The sequence below is a fragment of the Prionailurus viverrinus genome, chromosome E3 (genome assembly GCF_022837055.1).
Source record: "Prionailurus viverrinus isolate Anna chromosome E3, UM_Priviv_1.0, whole genome shotgun sequence".
Lineage (NCBI taxonomy): Eukaryota > Metazoa > Chordata > Mammalia > Carnivora > Felidae > Prionailurus > Prionailurus viverrinus.
In genome coordinates, this window is record NC_062576.1 from 9,473,320 (window position 1) to 9,501,291 (window position 27,972).

Below are 27,972 nucleotides of genomic sequence, written 5' to 3' on the forward strand. Positions count from 1 at the left end.
GCGGGCAGCGGGGAAGGGAGGGACGCCCAGAAAGCGAAGGTAAGCTGAGTTGGGGAGGAGAAGCCCGAGAGGCGGAAGGGCCGGGGCGGGGCCGGGGCGGGGTGCGCGGGCGGGTAGGCGGGACCGTCTGCGTCACGCGGCGTGGGCGGGGCCGCAGGGGGTTGTCCGCCCGCGGCACGCACAGCAGCCGCAGCCGCCTCGCGCCTGGTCCCGCGGTCGCAGCTCAAGCCGCAGCCTCCGCGCCGCCGCCGTCGCCGTCGCCTTAGCTGCTCGCTTCGTGGGTCGGTCTCTCCGGCACACGGGCCCCAGCCGCGCCGTAGCTGCCCTCCGAGCCCTTCAGGCCGCCCCGGTCTCCTCACCCGGCCCGATCCAGCCCTCGAAGATGGTGGACCGCGAGCAACTGGTGCAGAAAGCCCGGCTGGCCGAGCAGGCGGAGCGCTACGACGACATGGCCGCGGCCATGAAGAACGTGAGTTTCTCCTCCCCTCCCCCCGCCTCGCCCCAGTCCCTTCGCAGACGCGGGCCTTCGCGTGGACGGCCCAGGGATTAGTCGCCATTCACGACTGCAGCGTTGACTGCCCCTCCCCACCCACTCGGGGAGCTGGGGAGGGCCCCGGCAGCGATAGGGACCCGGGTTGTGACGCGGCCTCTCCCCGAGCGTCCCCCAGGGCCGGCGGCTCTGCCTTCTCGGCCCTCCCCGGACTCGGGCTGGGGCGGGATCTTGCAGGGCTGGTCTCGGGAGCGGGGTCTCTGGCCCCCGCGTCTCCGGGTCCGCTGGGGACTTGAGCGGGGGCCGTGAACATCCTTTGTGCCCCACTTCCCCTCCTCCCAGCCTGGGCGTGGGGGCGGGGGGACCGCATGGATGCGGTTCCTCTTTCTCTCCCTGGTGTCTGGGCGGCGCCTTTCCCATTCACTCATCAGGTCTCCTGGTTTTCTAATACCCCCCCCCGCCCCCCCCGATATTCCCCATTGCCTCTCCTGACAGATCCTTTAGAACCTCCACAGAAAAAACGTAGGCTCTCCTGAAAACCTGGGCTCAATGGTGCAAAATCGAAACCTTGCTGCTCTCACGTTTTTGTTAACAAAAGGCTCCTCTTTCTCTATACCCCAAAGCACGTCCTCTTGCGGGGAACGTATTTCTCGCTAGCGTTTTCATTGATCGTTCTCGACATGTCATCTCCGTTTTTTCCTAACGTGTTTTGTATTGAAAAGGGTAGGTATTGTCTTTAAAATAAAGGTTATGCATTTAGCTGACTGGTTTAATTTGTGACAAATGCTGTTTCTTTTTTAAATAGGCACACATCTGTTGAAATTCCTATAAGTCGAAAAAATATTCTCCCTAATCTGATATTGCAAACAAAGCAGTGGTGGGAGGCAGTATCAAGTCATTCTAGAAGATTCTGCATTTGTCATATTGCAGAGAGCCTAGACTGGGTGGAGGCTGGGAGGAGTTATTTTAAAGGAGGAAAAAGTCTTTTTTTTTTTTTTTTTTTAATAATTTGTTCTGTTAGATACATCCGAGGCTTAAAAAAAAAAAAGCTAGCGCATCCTCATGCTGATGAAAAGAGAATACTGATCGCCAGTTGTCGCATTTTGTCTGGGATGCAGATTCCTGCCTGTATTGCACCATTTTGTCAGTAACACTACATTTATCTAATGGGCTATCAAAGAGTTTGATATTAGAGGAGGGGGCAAATATTGAGCATTATTAAATAAAACATGGGAAATTATCTGGTTAATGATTTAGGTCTCCCACTGTCTTAACATTTAACTTCCTGTCTTATGTAACAAAGGTTTTTAAAATGCATCTCCAGTGTGAAGTGGATTCAGGAGTGTATCTTGCGTGTTAATTTTTTTTTAATGAAGCAATATAGGTATCCCAGCTTAATCCTTGAATAACTTTGCTGGTTCATAAAAGATAACAATGCTGATGCTTTTTTATTTAAGCCGGCTACCTTACCAAAAGATTTTTATCTCATTAAGGAAGAGACTTGATTCTGAAATGGGGAGTATTGCCATGTTAATGTATTGCCACAGATGCTACCTTAAAACATTTTAAAGCTCAAATGAGAAGTTCTGCTCTTAATAGGTATCAGTGTTGGAAATATGTTTAGTTCATGTTATTTAGACTCTTCTAATTTTTCCATATTTCTAGTTTCACAGGAAAGTGAGTGACCTCGCACCTATATCCATAGCAACCCAGTGATGTCACACACAATGACACAGAGGCTGCAATGCACCTAAGGGCTGGTAGGGAGTATGCAAATGGCATTTGTCCAAGGTAATGCAGAAATTAGCAGATAAGCAGGTGGAATTGAGGACTTCATCTTATCCACCAGATAAGAATTGGTCCAGAAAATAATATCATTTACCTTTAGGCATGCAGAGCAGTGACCTCTAGATATGCCAATTCATTTTCCAATTTCTAGTTTACCCACAAAAGTTTATAAGCTACATTTGTATTTTTAAACATTTGTCTCATTGTTAAAATTGGACAATAATGGAATAAAGATAGAAATTTTAAACAAGAATATGTCTTAATCATAGTGCTGGGGTGGGCTGTATACTTGGGTTTTTTGCAGATTATTAACTTGGCAGGTGTTAATAAAAACCTTAAAAAACTCTTGACTTCCTACTGGGTCGTTTTCAGTAATGTTAGAGAGTGAGAACTGGCTACAAAACACAAGGCAAAAGTTCTCTTGTGCCTCTGGTCCTTGTCAGTATGGAGGAAAGGGCAGTTGTAAAATAAAGCAGACCTTTCTTCAAACCTACTTACTGAGGAAGTGTGCTTACCTCTCCGACCCTCATTTTCCTCATCTGTGAAATAGGTCAATATCCCCTTGAAAAAGGTGTGAGGATTAAGAAATTAGTAGGTGTTTGAAAATAGTAACTATTTCTAAAACTCTGATTCTTCCCCTGTTTATGAGAGTCATCTCCTCATGGAGAATTTGGGAAAGACAGAAAGATACAGAGAAAAATACTCTGTCCTGTCACTCAAATGAGTGTTCTTCTAAGGCTGAAATCATCCTAATGGTAGAGGGATTAAGATTATTTGCATTTAATGAAATTATCCTAGTAATAATGTCACTGGGGCCTGTGTGGAGGAATAAATTGTGTGTGGGTGACATAACACAATAGGAATGAAAATCGGCATGCAATATTTTGAAAAGGAAGAAAGAGGGAAGTTTAGTGTTGGGTTTTTTCCTTAAGTTATTATTTTTTGTGTTAGTAATCCCTATGCCCAGTGTGGGGCTCGAACTCAGGACCCCAAGAGCAAGAATCACACACTTCCAAATGAGACAGCCAGTTTATTTATTTATTTATTTATTTATTTATTTATTTATTTATTTCTGTTTATTTTTGAGAGAGGGAGAGACAGCATGCAAGTGGGGGAGGGGCGCAGAGAGAGAGAGAGAGAGAGAGAGAGAGAGAGATCTGAATCAGGCTCCAGGCTCTGAGCTGTCAGCACAGAGCCCGACGCAGGGCTCGAACTCACAAACTATGAGATCATGCATGACCTGAGCTGAAGTCGGACACTTAACCAGCTGAGCCACCCAGGCGCCCCGAGGTTTAATATTTAAGAGAAGTGTGTAGTCTTCCATTTAAGGGGAGAGGGAACACCTAGATGTTTCTTGTTAGATGGTTCTGTCCTGTCCTTTGGATTCTAATAGCCTCTGAAGAGAAGCTAATAATCTAAGTAGGATACTAGTATTCGCCTCCGGAGGGAGAAAAGCTTCTGGGCTCCTCTTGTTGAAGTGACCCGATTGGGGGGTTTGCTTGCAAAAGGCCTTCTTAATTCTATTTAAAAAAAAAAAAAAGTCTTGCTGGAATCAATATAGTTGAAAATTCTTCCTATCTTAAATATTGTGTTTTTCCTACTAGCCCTTCCAGGAGGGGCCAGATCAATAGCCATTATCACTAATGGAGTAATGACACCTCTGTAGACTTCAGAGGTGGAGTTCTGCCAGCCATTATTCTAAGTCATGTGGTTTCAATTGTTCTCTTCTTTGGGGTGGGAAGGATACAGATAACAGTTGGCTTTTTATGTAGTAGTCTTTGCAGTAACTGAAATGATGATTAAGTGCCTTTTCTAATTATTAAAAAAAAAGAAAAAGCAACCTCCCATGGATCTTTTGAATTCTATCCAGATGAAAGGTGCTGCTAAACGTGTATTCTTGTTAACAGAGCTTTGTGTTAACAGCAGACCGTGGGGGGAGTTTCATCCTCTAGTATTGGCAGGAAGCCTTATTTATTTGTTAAGCCTAACTCCTAATCGTTAAGAAGAAAAAATAATTTTGTTTTTATTGAGGTAAAAGTCAACGTAACATGCAGCAAACCGTTTTCAAGCGTACGGTTCAGTAACATTTTGCACATTCGCAATGTTGTGCAACCGTCCCCTCTAGCTGCAAAACTGGGAGAATGCCGTTTCTAAAAAGGATGATGGCTTGGCTATAACTGGCTGGATTTCAAAACATTACTGATTCAGGAATGTGTCAATAATGAAGTAACCACAGCAGCTTACAGCCACTGGTAATCGGGATCCTTTTCTTTGTTTTCTAACATCTGGACCTTTTTGGCATAAATTGAAAAGAAAAGAGACTTGTCTCAGCTAGATTAAGATTTCCATCGAAGTTCCAGAGCTTAAAAACCATATGATGGTCCCCCAAATAAGTAACAATGTATCTGAAATCGGAACAAACTATTAATCATTTGGAGATTATGGAAATTTTGCTGGGTTCGTACTAGGACTCATTTTCCACTCCAGTGCTGACTTCGTTGTAAATGATTTCTCTGCTGTGTGGCAGCAGTCCCCTAATGAGCACCGCACGGCACCCTAATGAGCACCGCGCAGTGCTGAGAGGGTGAGCTGTTCAAGCACGGATGCTACACTGATAGTCCCGTGTATATGATGTCACACACATCGTTTGGGGGCTTCTGAGGCTGCCAGGAGCTTCTCCCTCCCATAATCACCAGCCTTCACCCTTTTATCTGGCAGGGCATCTGACTGTTTCTGTATTGCTATCAGATTCCGTGGGATGTGGGAGAAAGAGAGCACAGGCCATCTTACGTACTTAATAGTCAAAGGAGGAAAAAAATTACACATAAACCACTGTCTTTTGTTCGTTTGAGTAAGCTCTGTGCCCAAGGTGGGGCCTGAACTCAGGACCCTGCAATCGGGAGTCACATGTGCTACCGACTGAGCCAGTCAGGCGCCCATCTTTTGTCTTATTTTCTAAGTTCTATTAGTGCTTAACCAGATATTTAAGGTTATAATCAGAGGATGCTATGTTTGCTGCCTTTGTAGGTTGTGAAGGCTGTCAATAGCATCTGCCTTTTGGCCTTGCCTTTCATAATCCCTTTCCTCTTCTCCCCAAATTCTGTTTTAGGTATGAGCTGTTGAGTTTGGTTCACTACCACTACATCATCCTACTTTTTAAATTGGGCACTCCTAGAGATCCTTGAGTTTTGTTTTTTCTAATTTATAAATTTGAATGGTGCACAAAACCATTCTGTGAGAAATGATCAGTAGAAGTTCCCAAAGGAGAGCTTTAGTTTAAAGGTAAACGGTTAAATAATTGGTTTGGTCCCACGATCTTGCAGCGACAATAAAAATTATGTCTTAAGGACTTGGCATGAGTCTTTTGTTTCTTTCCTTTTTAAAGAACTGGCGAAGTCTAAGCTAAATTTTCATCAGCATTTCACCTGTAAGGGTGTGTCCTACAGAGGGAGACTTTTCCTTGCATAAGTTGAATACTGTTAATGTGCTGCGTAACGTTAATTCGGTTGTGACTAGGTAAATGGAAATGAGAGTGTTCTCACATATACAGATTTTTTTTTTCCCTTCTAAGTTTTTACTTAAGTGATCTCATGACCCCGAGATCAGGAGTCGCATGCTCTTCCGACTGAGCCAGCCAGGCACCCCACATACAGAAATTTTTAAATATGAGGTTTAGAAAATAAATTTCCAAAGAAACTCCTCGGTCTTATCCTCCTAATCTTTGGAGTAATACCGTATTTTTGGAGAGATGGATGAAAGCTGAACTGAGTAGGACCCAGGTGTAGTGTCAGCTTTCTCCTCTTAATTCTGTTACTAGAACGGGGGTGTCAGAGCTGGGAATAGGACAGTGACAGCAGTGGGCAGCTGCACATGTAATGACAGGAGCTTAAGAGGAATCCCTTAGCCGCCCTCCCCCACAGCCAAGTGTGTAGGGCAGCTGTGGCGGTGGAGAGAAGGGTAAGAGGTAATCAGAGGAAGGGTTTCATTTTTATTTATTTTAATGTTTGTTTACTTTGAGAGAGACACAGAGTGAGCGGGGGAGGGGCAGAGAGAAGGACACAGAATCCCAAGCAGGCTCTGCGCGCTGTCAGTGCAGAGCCGGACTCAGGGCTCGATCCCACAAACTCAGATCATGACCTGAGCCAAAACCAAGCTTGGACGCCACCCAGGCGCCCCAAGAGGAAGGCTTTTTTTTAAAGACGCAGGTTTGTTTTGAGATAAATCATTTAAATGTCCAACACCTGAGCTCCCATACTTTCATAACCTGGATCTAGGAAACCGTGGTCTCTGGTGCCAGTACTTTAAGGATGTGGAAATAAACTTTCTTTTGCCTGAATTGTTCCAGTTCCAGACCCTTCGGTTCAATACAGCGCGCCTTTTGAACAAGAACTAGCAAATGAGTATGTGTGTGCCCTGGTGGCCCAGCATGGATGGTAGCCTTGCAGGTATTCCCTTGCCCCCTGCCAGTGCAGTTCTGCTGCTTGAGCTGGACAGGCTGGGTGGGATAGAAGCGATTGCCAAATGATGCCCCACTCTTCACATACGACCTATATCTAGTCTTTGTAACTACATCTGTGTAATAGAAATAGACGTTAGACACTAAATTTTTTCTACTAAGTCGAAAATGACCCAGTCCAGAAGGGCAAGGAGAATTCATAGGATAGGCTCAGAAAAGAGCATCCTGAAGCAAGGAAAAGCTAGTTGGGAACAAGTGGGTAGTAGAGAAGGAATATTCCTTTTTTTTTTTTTTTAGTTTTTTAAATTTTTTAGAAAAGGTTTTCTTTTTATAAATTTTTAATTTTTTTTTTCAACGTTTATTTATTTTTGGGACAGAGAGAGACAGAGCATGAACGGGGGAGGGGCAGAGAGAGAGGGAGACACAGAATCGGAAACAGGCTCCAGGCTCTGAGCCATCAGCCCAGAGCCTGACGCGGGGCTCGAAGTCAGGGACCGCGAGATCGTGACCTGGCTGAAGTCGGACGCTTAACCGACTGCGCCACCCAGGTGCCCCAGAAAAGGTTTTATTTTTAAGTAATCTCTACACCCAGCGTGGGTGCTCAAACTTACAACCCTCAGATCAAGAGTCACATGCTGCACCAACTGAGCTTGCCAGGTGCCCCTAATTTTTTTTTTTAAGTTTATATTTATTTATTTTGAGAGAGAGAGAGAGAGAGGGTGGGTGGGGAGTAGGGGACAGAGCGTCTGAAGCAGTCCCTGTGCTGACAGCAGAGAGCCCGATGCCGGGCTTGAACTCACAAACTCTGAAATGATGACCTGAGCAAAAGTTCAGACGCTTAGCTGCCACCCAAGCGCCCCTAATTTGTTTTCTTTTGGGAAGGAATATGGTAGAGTATCTTGAATTTGGGGATGCTGTTAATTAATGTCCTTTTTTTTTTCTTTTTTTAATTTTTGAAAATTTAGTTATTTTGAGAGAGAGAGAGCGCGCAAGTTGGGGAGGGGCACCGATGGCTAGCACAGAGTCCAGTGCCAGGCTTGAACTCGTGAAACTGAGATCATGTCATGACGTCAGCCAAAATCTAGAGTTTGATGCATAACCAACTGAGCCACCCACCTACGGGCCCTGGGATGTTGTTAATTTCTGAGGGAGTCTTTGGAGTCATCGTTGGGAGTGATGACTGATGACAAAAATGTCTGACCTTTATGATGCTAGAAAATTTTGGGGAAAAAGATAGGTATCCCCGTAATTCCCCATGCAGGGGTATATGTCCATCATGTCTTTTTTTTCTTTGGGGTTTAGGCTTGCTTTTGTACCGTGCCTTCTTCCTTGACATTCATTATTTCAAGGAGTTTTTTTTTCCTGTTACTACTATGTTCAATGGCTGAATTAAGTCTGTGGATGTGTCATAATTTACTTATATTTTTATTTAACATCCATGCTCTTTGCAAATTTGTGGTAATAGTGCCATGAATATCTTTGTGGCTAAAGCTTCGACCACAGTTGATATATTAGGACCGAGACCCAAAAGTGGGATTTTTGAAAGCATAAAATTTTAAGCCTTTTGAAATCAGTAGTACTGCGTGTTCTTAAAAGTAGTGAAAGATGTAACTGAATAGGTAAACATACACAGGGTTCAAAATTCAAGGATGCCCTGTTGCCCTTTTACTACATGAAGAAAAATAAACTGAAGACATCTGCTCTCAACAGATCTCTCTTTTGTTACTTTTTTCTGGTTGGAATGACTGCCTTTAAAAAGAAAACCCTGGGGGCACCTGACTGGCTCAGTCTGAAGAGCATGGGACTCTTGATCTCTAGGTTGCAAGTTCAAGCCCCACGTAGGGTGTAGAGATATTCTAAAAAATGGACGTTAAAAAAACAAAAAGAAGGGACACCTGGGTGGCTCAGTTGGTTAAGTGTCCGACCTTGGCTCAGGTCATGATCCTGTGGTTCATGGGTTTGAGCCCTGCATCAGATTCTGTGTCTCCTTCTCTCTCTGCCCCTCCCCCATTTGTGCTCTGTCTCTCAAAAATAAATACACATTTAAAAAAATAACAAAATGATATGGAAATTTTCACAACATTTGTTGAGATGAATAGCGGAGTAAATCCCCATAACCTGCTTCACCAGGTGGCAGCATAGCAGTCAATCTTTTTATCTACGTACTTGCCTACTGGTTGGTCCCCTTGGGATTTACCATCTTGGAAGATGGCTTCTTACCGACCTAAAATTACCCCTTTTTTGCTGTAAATGGTCAAGTTAGCAGCAGGGTCTCCCTACATTTATTTAAATTTCGCACCCTGCAAAGTAGTTTCTTGCTGAAACCATTTAATCCAGGTGGCGGCTGATTGTCACTTTTCCCTTGATTTTAAGGTGCTTCTCTTCAGTTGACATGCAGGTAATGTGTTATCTGTGGGGTAAGAGTGTGATCACTAAAGGACTGGGATTCCTTTCTTGCTGCCTTTTTTCTTTAGGGTGGGGACAGAAGAGCTAAAACCCAATGAACTTGCAGAGGATGAGGCAAGTAAACACGTTTTGCTTTTGTTTCGCCTTGTTAATTGCCAGGCATTTTTTAAAAATCCTTTTTGCCTTAAGGTCAGTGTCCTGCTGAGTGTGGGGGTGCATGGGCGGGTAGATAGTCGGCATACGTAATAGCTGTCTGAGCCCAGACAGCCTGGCTTTGAATCCATGCTCAGAAGTATGGAGCGGACCAATCTAATGATGTTAGCAGTAATTTAGACGGATATGCTGCCGTTCTATTTGTTTTTTGCCATCTGAAGGTCCTGCAGTTAAAACTTGAGATTTTGGGGACAGGATCCGTTTATTGAGGAAAGGAAAATAATATGGTAAACTTCAAACAGGTACAGTCACGGCGTAATAGAGTAACATGGCACTGAAGTCACACTGGACTTCAGTGGCTCTTTCCTAAAGAAGTGATGCTGGCATAGTGTCTTGGGGGACTGCAAGGGAGGGGGGAACATGTAGAGGAAGGACTGTCCTGGGAGAGGGAGTAGCATGTGTAGGTTCAGAAGAGCAGAGTGTGGTGCGGGATTCATTTGTTCACTGTTGGTTGCTGCAGTACTGTGCATTTGAGGGAATATTAGCAAAGGAGTCCAAAGAGGTAAGTAGGACCCAGTATTGAAGGGCCTTGTGGAGTTTGAGTTCTTTCTCTAAGCTCTGGAGAGTCATGGGAGGATTCTAGGCAGAGGAGGATCGTGATCTGATTTTTGGCCTGGAGAGATTTGGAAACTCAAGGACAGTGAGACAAAGGGAGGGAGACTAATTAGAGTATTACAAGGGGTCCAGTTTGAAGGAGGAGAACCTGGACAAGGATAGCGAGGGTAGATCAGAGACAACTTGATGGTCGGAGATAGAATAAGAAAGAGGAAGAAGGAAAAGTGATGGAGAAGAGGAATGCAGCTGTCCTGCAGAGTTTGGGGAGGCATTTAAGTGGAAGTAGATAAAAGATAATGGCTACAAGATAGTACATGAGGAGCACTTACAGTAGTGCCTGGGCACAGCGTAAGCGTGTGTGTGTGTGTGTGTGTGTGTGTGTGTGTGTGTGTGTGTGTGTATTTTTAGATGTTAAATATCTTTAGTTATTTTGAGAGAGAATGAGCAGGGGAGGGGCAGAGAGAGGGAGAGAGGATTCCAGGCAGGCTCTGCAGAGCTGGACATGGGGCTCAATCCCACAAACTGAGATCATGACCTGAGCTGAAACCAAGAGCTGGACTCTTAACCTACTGAGCCACCCAGGTGCCCCAAGTAAACATTTTTTTTAGGACCAACTATAGACTACGTTCTGGTCCAAGAGCTGGAGAACACGTGTCCCATTCCCCTCCTAGAACTGCCATTCTAGTGGGGGTCACTGTATATCCATGGTGGTTAAAACCAGGCGTAGTAAGGTCACCTAGGGAAAGCAGAGAGTTGGAGTCAAAACATGTAACCCTGGGGAATAGCACTTCTATAGTTACCAGAATGAGGAAGCTGAGTTGGTAGTGATGAAGGCAGAAAACCAGGAAAGAATGCTAACAAAGGGAAGAGAGTGTCAAGAAAGGGGGAGTGGTTTTATTTTATGAATAAAAATTTAAGTTGACTTAAGGGAACATTGGTTGGGGATATGAAATGGGAAGGATAGTTAATGGCATTTTATTAGATGGGTACAGGGGTGGTGAGGTGGGGAGTGAATGAAAGGAAATGCTAGGAAGTATAGACTTTATTTTTTTTATTAAAAAATTTTGTTTTTACATTTATTTATTTTTTTAAGAGGTAGAGCACAAGTCAGGGAGGAGCAGAGAGAATGAGACACAGAATCTGAAACAGTCTCCAGGCTATGAGCACTCAGCACAACCCCAACGCGGGGCTCAAACTCACAAACCATGAGATCATGACCTGAGCCGAAGTCGGATGCTTAACCGACTGAGCCACCCAGGCGCCCCTAGACTGAACTTTCAGAAGCTTGATTTTGTAGGAAATAAAGAGATGGGAAAAAAATGAGATTAAAAGGCATCACTTATTTTCACCCTAAACTTGGGTTATATGTTAATGGGAAAGAGCAGGAGAGGAGGAGGGAACATACAGGGAAGAGAATGACCACTGGGCACATAGAGGGAAGAAACACTTAGTTGGCGCATAGGGAGGAGGCAACGATAGAAGTTGTTTGCCAAGAAAAGGCCTTGGAATCTGCTTACCTAGTGGTCGCTTTCCTCTACAAAGAGGCAGTGGTAAGCAAGGATCGCTAGGCAGTGAGTGCAGAGGGTCAGAAAAACCCTAATGCGCAGCGGCTGGTCTTCTCTTGGTGTCTGTCTCGGTCTCCCTCCCTGTCTTTACTCGTTTCAGTTTTGGGTGGAAGAATAAAAAAGGCTGAGTGGTTGGACTGATTGCACATTTGGAAGCTTTAGAGCTCGGAGAACAGAAGGACAAGCAAGGCACAGGAAAGTTTATATTTAAACAAAAGCAATTGAATTGGTGAATCTTAGAAGAAAGGAGTAAAGTCTGAAGGGGAAGAGAAAGGATGGGATTCAGGAGCACAGTGGGAGTGCCAGTAGGTGGGAGTGAGGACTGGTATTACTGGAGGTTGTAAGAGTTTGATTTTAAAAGTGAGTGATTTCTCTGGGGGTCACCTGGGTGGCTCAGTCAGTTAAACATCTGACTCTTGGTTTCAGCTCAGGTCATGATCTCATGGTTCGTGAGTTCGAGCCCCACATCAGGCTCTGCGTTGGTATTAGGGAACCTGCTTGGAATTTTCTCTCTCCCTCTCTCTTTGCCCCTCCCTGGCTTGCACTGTCTCTCTCAAAACAAGTAAAATAAACTTAAAAAAAAAAAAAGCGAGTGATTCTGGAGCGCTTGGGTGGCTCAGTCAGTTAAGTGTCCCACTCTTGATTTTGGCTCAGGTCATGATCTCATGGTTCATGTGATTGAGCCCTGCATCAGGCCCCATGCTGACAGCATGGAGCCTGCTTGGTATTCTGGCTCTCCCTCTCCCACTTGTGCTCTTTTTCTCTCTCAAAATAAATAAGCAAACTTGTAAAAACTTAAAAAATAAAGTGAGTGATTCTGAACAAAGAGGTCAAGGGTATAGCTTGGGTGAGAAGTTGTCAAATTTGATGAGATAGCTGAACTATTGTTCATAATGGATTTGGGGGAATAGCCTTGGATAATGGAGGTGGAACAAGGGATATGGACATAAGTGAACAATCCCAACGAAAGTGAACGTGACGTTGATTCTGGGAGAAGTTGTAGAAGCAAAGAAAAGGCCTAAAAGTGGAACTTATTGTAAAAGAAAGTCAGTATGGGTTTGTAGAAGAAGCTGTTTAATTTTTAACTAATTTTGATTGAATTACTTTTTAGAATAGGGTTATTTGACTACCAGCCAAGGGAACACTGGAATATGTATACCTGAATTTTTTCAAGACATTCAGGTCAGGTGTTTTTCCTCCTATGTGGGGTTACACAGCAAAGTTTTGACAAATGTCCTAGTTGTTAGAAAGTGAGATCAGACTGGAGCAGTGGGTGGAATCTAGGGTAATGAAATGGCCTTATTTTTTTGCTTAAAGTCTTGTATTTTGGCCCCCAAATTCAGCTTTTCATTATTCCATGTGGTGCAGATGGCACTTAACAATAGCACCTGTTGGGGGCAAAGAGACCTAGGGTGTTGATTGAGATTGCAGTAGGAATTCAGTCTGATTGATTTTCAGAAGTTAATTTAAGCAGAATTTAATACTGCAAGATAATATTAAAACAAGTATATAAGTTAGTTTTTGTTGATATCAAATTACCCCAAACAAAGATTTCTTACTTCTCATGATTCTGTTGGTTGGCCACGTATTTTTGGTTTAGGCCAGCCTCAGTTTGGCTAGATGAAACTACAGTGGCCGTGGAAGTTTCCTACCAGCAAGCCCTTCCTGACTCTCGAGCACTTTTCAGGCCTTTGCTTGCCTTATACTCGATAATATTCCACTAGTTAATGTAAGTCACATGACCGAGTGCAGCCTATAGGGTGGAGAACTATATTCCATTTCTTCATAGGAGGAGCTACAAAATCATAGTGAAAAAGGAAGATGTGTACAGGGTTGGGAAGAAATATTATTGCCACTTTTGCAAACAGTCTGGGCTTGATACATCATGTGTAAATTCATGTCACTTACACATTCAGAAGTGACTGTTAGGTAACATGGTGATTCATTGGTGAGTGCAAGGTGGTACCTGCCCCTTAAGGACTTCGGTCTTCTTGGGGAAAGGAAAGGTATATAGTTAACGGTACAAAGCATTAGGAATTGGCAGCATGTTGGGGTGCCTGGGTGGCTCAGTCGATTAAGTGTCTGACTCTTGATTTCCACTCGGGTCATGATCTCACAGCTCGTGAGTTTGAGCCCCGTGTTGGACTCTGCACTGGCAGCACGGAGCCTGCTTGGAATTCTCTGTCTTCCTCTCTGTGTTCCCCTGCCCTCCCCCACCCCCTGCCCTCAAAAATAAATAAATAAAAATGTACCAAAAACAAAACAAAACAAAACAAAAAAACCAGTATAAAAGGTGGAAGGTAAAAGTTACACAGAGTAAGCAGTGATTAGAGCTGCCTGAGAATTTTTCAAGAAGTGTATGTAGTATTTGAATTAGGACCTGATGGATATATAATTTTTCTTTATGGGTTCTGGAAGTGTGTTTAGGTGGTTGGAAAAGCATGAGAGCACAGAAGTGTGTGGTATGAGGAAGAATGTGAATATCATGACCCGAATGTCGGTAACTTGGTGCAGGGTTTTTCTACATCGATATTTGGACCGTATTATTCTTCGCTCCTGTAGGATGGCTGTCCTGTATATTGTGTGGCAATAGCATCCCTGGCCTTTGCCCGATAGGTAATATCTCAGTAGAGTGGTTTTCAAGAAACTGCTGTGCTGTACCATAGTTTATACAGCACTTTCATACACGCCAGTTTGTTTCATTTTCAGCTGGGGGAGTTCCCCCTTTCCCACCAAAACAGATCTGTCATAAAAGCAGCAGTTATAAATATTAGCTCATTTGTTTGCTGAAGCTTGCAGTCTTGTATTCTAAGTAGCAGGCTGAAGGGCAGTGACCAGGGAGCCTCTTTGGGGGAAGAGAGTCCGGATGGGCAGGGGAATTGTATCCAGATCATAGAAATAGTAAGCAGGCGAGATCCAGAGATAGGAGGGCTCTCTTCACCTGTATGAGGAATTGATTCTGGCCCCAAAAGATAAAATTCTTAAGGCTAGCCCGTGGCAGTTGTAGGGAGATGAACTAGGTTTTAACATGAAGTGAATCTCTAAAGGTGGGTTTAGGCTGAGTTCTTCCGGAAAGCATGCAGGTAGAGGGTAGAAGACATTCACTCGGTCTGTAAGAGGGAAGGGAGCTCTGGTTTGCTATTCGTGTGGATTGTCTGTATTTCGGGAAGTTAAGTAATCTTAGTATGTTTCTCTCCTTGGCATTTCCCTCCCCTAATGGCAGGATTGGATGCTTATTATCATAATGGAAAAATAACCTGTGGTAGGGAATGTAAATTTCTTAGCCCTTTTCAGGTTTATGTAAGTATGCGTGAGCAATAAACATAACACAGTACTCTTGTTCTCATTTTGAGGAGAATTAAAAACACAAGGTTTGTGCTCTGTTATAGTTACTTTTCTTTGTATAAGGCCATGTATTATGAAGCACGAAGTATCTGGAATTCTGAACTCCTCAAACATGTGAGTTAATGTTTAATTGCTGGTATGTGTGAAAGTGCTGTGTAGACTATGATACAGTGCAGCAGTTTTATTTTTATAGCTTTATTGAGGTAAAATCCACCTACCAGTCACCCATTGAAAATGTACAATTCAGTGATTTTTTTTTTTTTTTAATGTTTAATTTTGAGAGAGAGAGAGAGAGCCAAGAGCACGAGCAGGGGAGAGCAGAGAGAGAGGAGACACAGAATCCGAAGCAGGCTCCAGGCTCTGAGTTGTCAGCACGGAGCCCGACGTGGGGCTCAAACTCAGGAACCACGAGATCATGACCCTGAGCCGAAGTCGGACGCTTAACTGACTGAGCCACCCAGACACCTCTCAGTGGTTTTTAGCATGTTCAGGGTTGTGTAACTGGCACCAGTGTCTGAGTCCTGGAATAAATACTGTCATTCCCCACAAAGAAACCCTGTACCCATTGGGAGTCACTCCCTACTCCCCTGCCCTCAAAACCTCCGAGCCCTAAGCTACCACCAGTCTGTGTTTCTAGAGATTTGCCTATTTGGGACATTTCCTAAAACTGGAAACCTACAGTATGTGGTCTTGTGAGGGGCTTTTTCATTCGGCATAGCATTTCCAGTGTCCCCCATGTTGTAGCCTGTGTCCCTCCTCTGTTGTTTGGATAATACTGCATTTAATTTTGTCTGCTCACCAGCTGACAATTAGATTGTTTCCACTTTGGGGCTGTTTTGACTAGTGCTGCTGTGAACATTTGTTGACAAGTTTTTGTGTGGACGTTATGTTGTCAGTACTCTCCTCTGTACTTACCAAAGGGTGGAATTGCTGAGTCGCGTGGTAACTCCACATTTTGAGGAACGTTGTGCCGCAGTTCTTAACCTGGAGAAACAGAAGTATGGATTCCACCCACTACTGAGTCTTCAAGGGTTAGGGCTGCGTAGGGAGATACTTTAAAAAAGCTTCCCCCTCCTTGGTTAAGAACTAGGCCTATAGTGGAAGGCATATAGGATTTTGAGCCATTAGGTAGGGGTTCCATTCTGGGGCTCTGAGCCTTAATGTTCCTAACTTTAAAATGGGAATAACAGTACTAAATCATAAAGCGTTATCTGGAGGACCAAAATAGAAGTTACAATTTGGTAAAGAACCCATTTCTAATATGATGAAAGTTACTTAGAAAGATACAGAATAGATGGATACTTTCTCAACATGGTAGAGAAATCTCTTTTAAAGCGAAAGTCAGTATTTAAGAATGAAACACTGGAAGTATTCCATTAAATTCAAAACCAAACAAAGATGCCCATGATCAGCGATAGTAACATTGCTCTTGTGCATGCAGGAAGATGTGATTACAAGTATAGGAAGTATAACTACGGGAAAGAGAGTGATGCTTGGAAACCAGAAGATTATGTAGGGAATAGGGGCGCCTGGGTGGCTCAGTCAGTTAAGCGTCTGACTTCAGCTCAGGTCATGATCTCATGGTTTGTGAGTTCAAGCCCCGCATCGGGCTCTGTGCTGACAGCTCGGAGCCTGGAGCCTGCTTCGGATTCTGTGTCTCCCTCTCTCTTTCTCTCTCTCAAAAATAAAATAAACATTAAAATATTTTTTTTAAAAATTCGAAAAAGTGTTGGATTTAACAAAGATTATGTAGGGAATAAAATGGGAAAATATACGAAATAACAATTGGTTTAATGACAGGGCTGAAATCTATGGTATATATACTATATACTGGTCCTAATCTGTATAAAGATACAGTGAAAGATTTTTATACAACTAAAATGAATGGAAAAAAAGTTGTCCTTGGTAGGGGTGGGGTAGTGAGCACTAACCAGCAGATGTACGATCATTTATATCAATAAACTAGTTTATATAAAATTCCTGGCTTCAGCTTTTTTTTTTTTTTTAAACTCGTTTTTCAAAATTGGCTTTAAACTTTAATTGTAGATCTGATTAACAGGGTAAATTGTGGAGCGGGTTTGTTTGTACCGTAACAGGTCAAAATTCAACCTTCTCAATCTTGACTTGCCTCCCAGCCACTCTGTTTTCAGACCTTTCTAGAAAGTACACTGAGAATACGCAGATACTTTTTTTTTTTTTTTTTAATTTTTGAGAGAGAAAGGGAGGAAGACACAGAATCTGAAGTGGGCTCCAGGCTCTGAGCTGTTAGTATAGAGCCCGATGTGGGGCACGAACTCCTGAACCTCGAGATCATGACCTGAGCTGAAGTTGGCCGCTTAACCAACCGAGCCACCCAGGCACCCCTACACAAATACTTTTTGATTGGCTGTCTTAAGAATTCCACTGTATGGATGTGTCCTAATCTAATAACTAGCCTCTTACCGAAGACCATTTAGGTGGCTCCAGACTTCAGCTGTTAGCAATAACACAGTGAATCCCTTTCAAGAAAGGGAATTGCAGAGGGTCGCCTGGCTGGTTCATTTGGTAGAGCACGCAACTCTTGATTTTGGGGTTGTGAGTTCAAGCCCCACGTTGGGCATAGAGCTTACTTTGAAAAGGGGGGTGGGGATTGCAGAGTCAAAAGGTTGTTGAGCAGTTGTAATTTTGATAGTCCTTTCCAGATTGCCCTCCGATAAAGGTCTTGCCCGTTTATAGTTTCCCACTGTAAGCGAGTGCTTTACCCACGCCATCACCTTCATAAGTCGTCTGACTTGAGATATTGCCTGTCTGATCAGAGAAAAAACGAACAATGAGGTTTGGGTGCTCTGCTTGTGTTTCCCTTTCTTTCAACTGTCCGTTCCTTTTACTCCTTTTGCTATTGCTGGTTGGTCTGAAATTCTTTTTTAGGTCTGTGTTAGAGAAATCAGCCCTTTCTCTGTGATGTGTCAGCAACGTTTATATCGTCAGAGAAAGAACACAGGGCTTGAAGCCACAGGGCCCACGTTTATGTCCCGTCTCTGCTGTGTGTTCGTGGTGTGCTTTGGGGGAAAAATCATTTCGTATCTCTGCCTCACACCCGTGAAGTAAGTGTGATGTGCGCCTCTGTAGAGTGGTTGTGAAAAAAACTCAGGACTTGGTGGCTGTCAGAAAAGCCCCGGTGCTTCGCCAGCTCTCCTGTCACCTGTGAGACCTTGCAGTTGGCCCTGATGAATATGAAGTTGCATGACTGTGGGAGGATGTTCCTCTTCCTGAAATGTTTCCCTTCCGCACAGTGTTTATCCAGGATGGTTGCTGCCGGGTTTGTTTTTTTTTTTTTTTTTAAAGCCCAGCTGATGTTATTTTCTAATTAAAATTTCCTCTAAACTGCCCAGGTAGCATGCTACTCTCAGAAGATCCACCTGTGTGGCTGGTGACCTAAAGTGTGTGCCCCCTCCAGGATGTCTGTTTTCTGTCTTCACAGAGTGGTGGCGTGGGACACGTGCTAGATAGATGCTCAACAAATGTCTGGTGGATTATCTGATGGCATGGCTTTTCAGTACATTTTCCTTGTCATCAGACCTTACAGGACACATTCTATCAAGTTTTCCAGAATGAGTGTACTGGTGGTCTCCAAGACTACCCCCCACCCCCTGGGATGTGCATACAGTTGTGCTCAGGGCTGTTGATTTATTATGGTGAAGCCATACTGAGCGAAATCAGCAAAGAAAAAAGGTGCCTCGAGCAAAGAGTAAACCAGGCCCAAGCGAGAATCCTCTCCCCCAGGGGACTCCTGCTAGGGACTCCTACGTAGGGTGTGTGTGTGAAATGGTGTCTGCCAAGGAGTTTCATAAGAGATTTAGTGACCATGGGTTTTACTGGGACTATTCACATAGTACTTCCTGCCTAGCACGTACCAAAAATGAAGACTCCTAGAAGGAAAACAGGTGTTTACCATGAACCACATTGTTTGCGAGAACAGTTTAGGGACAGGGAGCCATTCTTATCTGGGAATGATGGGAACCCTTCCAAAATTCAAGTTCTCAGATGCCAGCCAGGGGTCAGCTTTGCCAGCAGACCTTTCTAAAGATAGCAGTCAGTCTCCAGTTAACTCTTCCACGCAGACTATAATTCAAGTTTTTCAAGTTTAAAGGCGTTTTACTCAGGCGAGACATAGCTTCAGGTTATTTTGTAAAGTTTTTGTAGTTATTTAGTAGACTGGTCATCTCTAGAATACAGGATTCGTTCTGTATTCAAGCAGAACACTTGAAAGTGTTTCTTTCCAATGGTTTATTCTTCTGTCTGTACAGCATATAGATACTGTGTCCGTTACATGGACGCTGATGCCCATCCTGCACGTTGTCACCTTGTTTTTTCTGTTTTTGGCATAGGATTTTCGTATACAGCAGTCACTGTGTTTATCTTTTTCATTTCTTCTTGGCCCTTCTGGGTGGTTAGTACTCCACACCTGACGGCCCTAAAAAATGGAAGACGGGGCCAAATGTTATACCTAGTGTCTGCTAGCCCTCTTTTTTCTACTTTTCTTTAATAGACTTTTTCTTTTTTTTTTTCTTTTTAAGAGCAGTTTCAGGTTCACAGCGAAATTGAGTGGAAAGCACAGAGTTCCCATGTGCCCCCTACCTGCCCTGCCACCGCCTGCCTGCACAATGCCCTGTGCTGTCAGTGTCTTTTGACTGGTCTGTTAGAGTCAGTGGGCCTAGACCTACCGTCCATATCCTCAGTGATACATGTTCTATGGATTTTGACAAGTGTGTAATGACATGTACTCGCCATTAGGGTATCATACAGAATAGTTTCATGCCCTAAACATCCTTTTTTCCACCTGTTCATCCCTTCTGTCTTATTTTTTGGGGATGTGAACTCAGTTCTTTCTGGAGATTTTCAGCTTTCTTAAATCAGGATGTCTTGTGGTCACCACCATAACTGTTGTTTTGTAACTTCTTCGTAAGCTTCTGCAAGATAGGAATAGATATTATTTATATATTTTTTAATGTTTATTTGTCCATTTTTTGAGAGCACAAGCAGGGGAGAGGCAGAGAGAGGGGGAGACAGACACAGAATCCAAAGCAGGCTCTAGGCTCTGAGGTATCAGCACAGAGCCTGATCTAGGGCTCGAACCCACAAACCATGAGATCATGACCTGAGTGGAAGCCAGACACTCAACCAACTGAGCCACCCAGGTGCCCCAATAGAAATAGATTTTAAATAAAGTAAGCCTGATTCAAGTTTTTTCTTATTTAAGAAGATTAAACATTTGAAGTTGTGTTCATTACGATTTAAGGTCCTTGATAGAGAAGTTGAGGAAATTGTAAATGACTCAGTGCTCTGAATCTTGGGGTCAGAAAGTCCTCTAAATAGCTTTCCAAGAATCTTGAGGGTTGCTGATCTTTGGTTGAAAAGTCTCTGCATCAACTCTTAGGGGAGAACAGTTGACACTAATTAATATCTGATTCCTTAGCAGCTGGGATTTGGGGAGTTCTAGTTCTTAACCTGTCTGAGAATATCAGATTTTCTGGGTCTTTTTACTCCTCTGTTTATCTTGAACTCACCGAAAGAAATTTGAACTTGGACTAGTATCCTAGGAGTTGAAAAGACAGAAAGTTTCATTTTGTTTTTAAGCGGAACATGTGACACACCAGAGAATACAGACTTTCTACATTTTCCAGCAGCCGTGACAGTATATTTTGGGGACCATATTTAAATGTGTTGCATTCGTAGAAACAATTCAGTGACTGTTTTTGAAAAATAAGTCTCTCCCTTCCCAGATGATACATCTCTCTCATCTTCCCACATCGAACACTCTCCTTCTATCTTGGTTAAACCTTTTTTTGGACACTATGAGAATAATTTTTTTTCTCCCCTTTTCAAAAGTTCTCTTGACTCTTAAAACTAGCCTGTTTGGGATCTCTTGTTTGAACGTAAAAATCACAGGTTAATTCTCACACAAGTCATTTTGATCTTAAGGAGTTTTTGAAGTGCTTGTTTAAGGCTCCTAGAGGAACCTCATCTTTCCTTTGAGCGGACTTTTTAAGAGTCAAGGTTTTTCCCTCTCACTTAGTTCTTCAGTGGCAGAGAACATCTGGGTATGTTCCAAATGTGGTCGAGTTACTATATCTAAAGGCGATACTGCCGTTTCATAATCTCCGTGTGCCCGTCTGGGGCAACCGTGCCGTCTTGACATAAGCACATTTCTGCCCGTGGGCTCTGCAGCCCTACTGCATTTGCAGCAGGAGACCTAACAGTATAGGGTACTGGTGAGGTCATTTGAGCTTTAAATAGTTGCCGGCTCTGGAAATAAGGACAGCATGATTTAGGGGAAAGGCCAGAACTCGATCTTAATGGCCTTAGGCACTCTGGCTTCTTTTTGCATCAGAGACAGTTATCAGGTTGCACTAGAGGCGAGTGTCCAGTGAATATAGGCTGGAGTCCTATGGTTTGCGTGGCTGAGGCTTACAGAGGCCTCTGCCTGTTTGAAAGCCAGTCTGGGGAGGTTTTTGTTTTTGTTTTTTTTCAGGCTATATGATGTTAAAGTTTCTGGAAAGGAAGTGATGTAAGGTAGCTAAAGAAATTTCAGCTTTGAACAGAGAACAGGATGAAATGGAGAAGCGATACTTGATACAGGGATGTAAGCTAGCAGATTGTTATGTAAGAAATTTAGAGGCTGCTTATGCTGAGAATTAAAATGGAAAACTATTCAAGGCATTCTCAAAAGTAATTGCTCACCTCTTTGTCACTTTATTGAGTCAAGAGCACTTTACCGTTCATCTGATACGCTTTTTTAATTTTGAAAAAAATTAAAAAAAATTTTTTAATGTTTTATTTATTTTGAGAGAGAGGTGGGGGTAGAGTGAATCCCAAGCAGTCTCCATGCTGCCAGCACAGAGCCTGATGCAGGGCTCGATGCAGTGACCCATGAGAGCATGACCTGAGTGGAAACCAAGTCAGACACTCAACTGACCGAGCCACCCAGTCGCCCCTCATCTGATACACTCTTAATAGTAATTTTATGAAAGAGGCAGAACTCTTACTTTAACGGATTAGAAAATGAGATGCCAGGAGGATGAAATGCTTGCACCCAAGGTCACTTAGTAAAATGGTGGGCCTGGGAAAACCCCAGTCTTCTGGGTTATCTGAATATGCCTCAAATCATCAGGAGTGACAGTGTGGTCTGTGGGCTGAGAATAGTGTCTCCAGAGCCTAGAACATATAAAGAATTTGACGTGAGATGATACAGGCCGCCTTATTCTGGAGAAGTGGAGTTTCCACAGGGGCACGGGGGTCAGAGGTCATGGAACAGAAAGCACCTGTGTCCTGATTTCCTTCTGCACAAAAACCCTGTCTCCTCACTCTGTGTCTCATGTAGGCCATGTCTGGGGAAGGTCCTGTTCTCCAGCATTATAATGGGGAACCAATAATGCATAGCAAAAGGGTAACATAAGAAAAGCGGCTGATGAGTTTAAGAAATACTTGCAGATACGTCATTTGCCGGATATTGTGGGAATTATCGAGCAAAGCATGATTAATTCTTTCAAAGAATGAATTGCTTGCCGTAAATTAATATGCATGATTTGGTTTGTGTTCTGATTTAATTATCTCCTCAGAGATACTGTTTAATTTATACAACCAGTTGCATTAAGCATAACCCTCCCCACCTCCCCAGTTTATAAAAGTGCCATACAGACCGAATGTGAATGATTCACACGTACGAAAAAGTCTCTTGGTATCCCAACTCCTCAAAATAGTTTTGGTATATCATTTTGGATTATGTCCTCCCCCCAACTCTTCACATCTATAAGTAATATAACACTATGTAGAGTGGCCAGTTTTTTTTTTTTTTTTAATTTTTTTTTTAGCGTTTATTTATTTTTGAGACGGAGAGAGACAGAGCATGAACGGGGGAGGGTCAGAGAGAGAGGGAGACACAGAATCTGAAACAGGCTCCAGGCTCTGAGCAGTCAGCACGGAGCCCGACGTGGAGCTCGAACTCACGGACCGGACCGCGAGATCATGACCTGAGCCGAAGTCGGACGCTTAACTGACTGAGCCACCCAGGCGCCCCTAGAGTGGCCAGTTTTAACTGGGGTTGGAGGGAGAGATGGGGAAGGTTTCAGAGAGGATATGAATAGAGGATATTAACTTTTTTAAATGTTTATTTCTGAGAAAGAGAGCTCAAGCCGGGGAAGGGCAGAGAGAGAGGGAGACACAGAATCCGAAGCAGGCTCCAGGTTCCAAGCTGTCCACACAGAGCCCAATGTGGGACTCAGACTCACAAACTGTGAGATCGTGACCCAAGCCGAAGTCGGATGCTTAACCAACGAGCCACCCAGGCATCCCTTAACTTGGATTCTTGACGCTTGTATAGTATTTCAGGGAGGGGAAGAACAAAGGGCAGAAGTGCGAAGTTTTTGTTTTGTTCAGTTGCAATTAAGGTGTCGTGACTGGAGCCACAGGTAGGAGAGGACAGGACAAGGGAGGTGTCTGGTCTTCTGTAAGACTTTATGAAATAGTGAATGAATCGTGGTTCCTGATGTTGTGGCTTAGCCATTGACTTAGTATCACTACCAGTGTAGATAGGATAGCCAGACAAATAAAAAATGTGCCTTTGGATAGGAATAAAAAGCCCTATCCTTGTAAAATTTTCTATTTCACATGTTGTCAGAAAGCGGTGTCTGGCTCTGATATGACAGACATCAGGTAATATAAATTAAGTCAGTGCAGTGTTACTGACTTTCTTATTCTAAGCAGTTGTGTGGTAGTCCTAAAAATACAGATCATTGGTGGGACATTGCTTTAACTTCCTCAGGGTGATTAATCTTTGGGGTGATGAAGATCGAAACTTGTCGAAATGCCCACGTGGAAAGAAGCATTAATTCCTATTGGCCACCTCAGCTTAGAAATACCTTGCTCATCTCTCCATTCTTTTGTGTTACTCGTAGCATTAGGCTGAACACAGCAACAGGTCCGTGTTCTCCCAGTTGCTGACGTATCTCCGTGGCCAGACTCAGCCCCATGCCCCCGGTGGTTTTGATTTCCCTTCTGAGATTTGTAATTCATACAGTCTTAACACAAGAGCAGAAAAGCCTTCTCATTTCTCAAATGTCAACTTGAAGTTGACTCACAATATTCTCCCTGAAGAGGGACGGAACTGAGTAGACAGGATGAGGTTAGAAGGAAAGGGTCAGTCTGATTTCCTAAAAATCTGTTGAGGTAGGTTGGCCACCTGTGCTTAACGACCCCTGGGATTTGGTAGGTAGGTATGTAATGTTACAGGAGAGATCTGTTGACCTTTTGCAACGTAGATCAAATTTTGGTTTGTCCTCTAGGAGCTCGACTTTGATCGTTCTTCGGAACACCTATGTGCTAAGGCTGTGTCCTTTCCCGGGGAGGAAGCAGGGGTTCAGGCACCACTGATGAGCAGCAGTGTTTTCCTTCTTTGTTGTTCGTTCCGCCTCCATCCCCTTCCGTACACCCACACGGCCTCAGTTCTCGGCTGTTAATCACTTTAATCAGCCGACGAGTCTGTTTGTGTTTTAGTGGCACAGAGATAGGATTAATCCACTGCCATCATCTGGACCATAACGACTCCTCGTTCTCTCCTCCTAATAGGTGACAGAGCTGAACGAGCCACTGTCCAACGAAGAAAGAAACCTCCTGTCCGTGGCCTACAAGAACGTAGTCGGGGCCCGCCGCTCTTCCTGGAGGGTCATTAGTAGCATTGAGCAGAAGACCTCTGCAGATGGCAATGAGAAGAAGATAGAGATGGTCCGTGCTTACCGCGAAAAGATCGAGAAGGAGTTGGAAGCGGTGTGTCAGGATGTGCTGAGCCTGCTGGATAACTACCTGATCAAGAATTGCAGTGAGACCCAGTACGAGAGCAAAGTGTTCTACCTGAAGATGAAAGGGGACTATTACCGCTACCTGGCTGAAGTGGCCACTGGAGAGAAGAGGGCGACTGTCGTGGAGTCCTCCGAGAAGGCCTACAGCGAGGCCCACGAGATCAGCAAGGAGCACATGCAGCCTACTCACCCCATCCGATTAGGCCTGGCTCTTAACTACTCCGTTTTCTACTACGAGATCCAGAATGCGCCGGAGCAGGCGTGCCACTTGGCCAAGACCGCTTTCGACGACGCCATCGCCGAGCTCGACACTCTGAACGAGGACTCCTACAAGGACTCCACTCTCATCATGCAGCTGCTCCGCGACAACCTAACGCTCTGGACGAGCGACCAGCAAGACGACGACGGCGGAGAAGGCAACAACTAAGGCCCCCAGGTGGACTGGCAGCGCACGCTGATGCTCCTACCGCAGTCTTTATTTTTTTCCCATGAGTGGGGGGTCGGGTGGGGGAGGGGAAGGGAGGGACGACCTTCCCAGGGAGAAGCCCACGACCTGTCCTGTCTTTGATCGCCTCTTTGACGTTTTTGCCAAAACACCACTAGTGGAAAGTCAGGTTAGCTGTGCTGGTATTGGAATAGCAGCCTCACACTGGCATACGGACTGTTCTGTAGATGAATGCAGGTGGAGCTGTCTGTCTTGAGTCTAACTTATTGCCAGAGTAGGGTTTGGAGTCCAAAAGAAAACTGAAAAATGGAATGGCCCTCATTCAGGAAGTTCTGTGGTTCCAGTAAGGATTTGTATGTACATACGCTCTTAATCTTAAGTTCTGGGTACTTCCTAGCTCATCTGTTTTTAGCCGTGCATTTTCGTTTTGTTCTGTTGTGTTTTTTTTCAGGGTGCACTCGACCAGCCAGGGAATAGTTTAAATCCCAAACTGACAGACTTGGGACAGAAGGTATATTTATCCTTGTGGTTTTAGGCCTTGCCAGTTTTCTGAAGTCTCCGATTAGTTGACAGTATTAACACTAAATTGCAGTTTACAGTATTTCTACATGACAGCCATATGTAACATCAAGCCATCGAGTGTGCATTTTTCTTTGCTGGTTCTTTTGGCTTTCCATCCTTAGTCAGCCTTTACCCGGGTTGGTGTTGCTGTTCCCTGTCTCCTAGGCCAAAAAGGCTTGCCTGAGGAGAATCCGAGCTACTTTAGGTTTTGGTTAATAGGTGCTTGGCAGGTGGCTGTGGGATTTTTGTCTTTCTTTCCTCTTAACTTCAATCCGCCACAAACATGGATTACTCGCTTTAATAGAAACGTTACACACCACAAAAATAGAGAAAATTCAGGTCTGTATGTCATTTATTGTGTTGATATTTTCAGAGAACTCCTGATTTTTAAGCTGCCACAGCTCCTTCCTCAGGGATCATGCTGCCATTTCACTCTTCACTTGAGTGCTCCCCACTGTACCTTCTGCTGGCGGCGCCCAGGGGGTGGAGACGCTGTGGGGCTGCAAAGGCTGGGCCGTCCTCCTGAGAAAGTCTGCGGTGCAGTGTGTGAAAATTCAGGTGCTAGAAGCTTACTGGTAGAAAAATCCAGAAGGAAGAGCTCTTCTAGTCATACACATTCTGTCCAATGGCGGGAGCCTCCGTAAGCATGTCAGTCTTTTCCTCCCCGAAAACACTCCTTCCCCGAGTAATTGTTGTAGGAAGATGAACTAAAATCATCCTCGGATAATAAATAACTCCTATTTGACCAAAACTTTTTCTATATATCTATATTTTTTTTCTCTTTAACGAAAGCATCGAAGCTGGAGAGTCCTTTTCTCTCGCGCATGGTCGACGCATGATTTGGAATTGAAGGGAAACGACCTTGCTGTTTTCCACAAATTTGTTCTCAGTTAGCCTTCGGTCCTTCATTTCTCGTTTTGGAAAAAATCTGTCTGAAAACGCGAACCGTTGAGTATGTGTTCAGTCTTTTTTAGAAGATCAGTAACAGTGTGAACTCCCGAGACAGGTAATGACGCCAGACTTGTTTTGTCTGTTTCTTTGTTTTATTTAGTCAGGGAGAGGTATGAGTAATAATTGAGGAAACACTGACCGTTGCTTTTGCTGTTACCAAAATTGAACTTACCGTTAGGAAATGGATACGTGTGACAGGATCCAGGTGACCGTGAAGACCAGAAGTACAACGAGTTGATGCTCTGTGGCATCGCACAGTTTATACAGCGTGACTTTCCTTAGAAGGTTCCCTCCATACGCTAGAGCAGAAGTCCCAATTAACTGAACCCTAGCAGTAAACTCCTAGAAGAGAGCTGTACAGCTTTTGTGCCATCACTGGGGCCTAAAGTCAATGCCATGGATGGGAAAAGATTGGGGGTGGGGGGAGGGGGTAGGTGGGGCTTTTCCTTAACTTATCTTCATGTCCAGTGAGCAGTGTTGTGTCCTTTCTTGTAGCATTTGGAAATGATTTACTGGAATTACAAAACCTATTTTTTCTTTCAAATTTCAGCTTTGGCTCTGGCTGCTTTTTAGAATAATGCAAGATAAAATTATACCCGAGGGCTAAAAATGAAGAGGGGATGGGAGACTTGATATTTAAGCAGCTTGAATGGTTTCTTTTCTTTTCTTTATTTTTAAAGAAATGCACTTGCCTCTGATACTGTCTCTCCAGTGAAATGATTACTCCTCCATTACTCTATTGATACAATATTGTGCATGCTAGTGTTGTATTTCTATACAGTAGCTTGAAATTTATTAACTTATACTGTAGGTGTTATGTATTCCTATGACAAAAAAAATTAAGTCTTCAAATTTTTTAAAGTTTTTTTAATTTAATTTTTCCTTTTGGGGGTACAGTTTGCTCTACCAAATAGTGATCGTAACAAATTGATCTGTTTTGGATGTTGCTATAGTGACATGCAGTTATATATTTTGTTTTTAAGGGGGGGGGGAAGCAAAAGAAACACCAGTGTTAGCTTAATCTTAATGTCTGGTGTTTGTCATGGTGAAATTATAACTATTACAGTGTAGGAGAACAATGAAGATGTTCTCTGAATGAGCCTCTGTGCTTTTTTGTCATGTTATGCAGTGAACTATTTTTAAGGTCTAATCAGTGATTATTTTTCCAACTCCGTGTTTCTCTAAGGAATTCTTTCACACACGGACCATTCTTAGCAGTTTTCCTCAGTGATGGAATATCATGAATGTGAGTCATTATGTAGCTGTCGTACATTGAGCAAATAAACTTACAGATCTGATGTCAGTGCCACTTAGTTTTATTTAATGAGTGTAATTTGCCTTTGAAGGTTTGCTTGGGCGGGGGC

The 27,972-nt window shown here is 43.8% G+C and overlaps 1 protein-coding gene across 1 annotated transcript; it reads left to right on the forward strand.

Annotated features, from left to right (window-relative positions):
• Window positions 1-160: 160 nt before the first annotated feature.
• Window positions 161-27,906, forward strand: YWHAG (tyrosine 3-monooxygenase/tryptophan 5-monooxygenase activation protein gamma). Its single transcript, XM_047838502.1, has 2 exons — window positions 161-469; window positions 24,422-27,906. The coding sequence occupies exons 1-2, from the start codon at window positions 383-385 to the stop codon at window positions 25,076-25,078; spliced, it is 744 nt and encodes a 247-aa protein (XP_047694458.1). The 5' UTR covers window positions 161-382; the 3' UTR covers window positions 25,079-27,906.
• The last annotated feature ends 66 nt before the right edge of the window (window positions 27,907-27,972 follow it).

What these genes read in the sequence shown, in the direction of transcription:
- YWHAG (XM_047838502.1), top strand. Translation starts at nt 383, where the DNA reads ATGGTGGACCGCGAGCAACTGGTGCAGAAAGCCCGGCTGGCCGAGCAG. An exon ending in TGGCCGCGGCCATGAAGAAC is followed by an intron (nt 470 to 24,421) that starts GTGAGTTTCTCC and finishes TCCTCCTAATAG; the next exon opens with GTGACAGAGCTGAACGAGCC.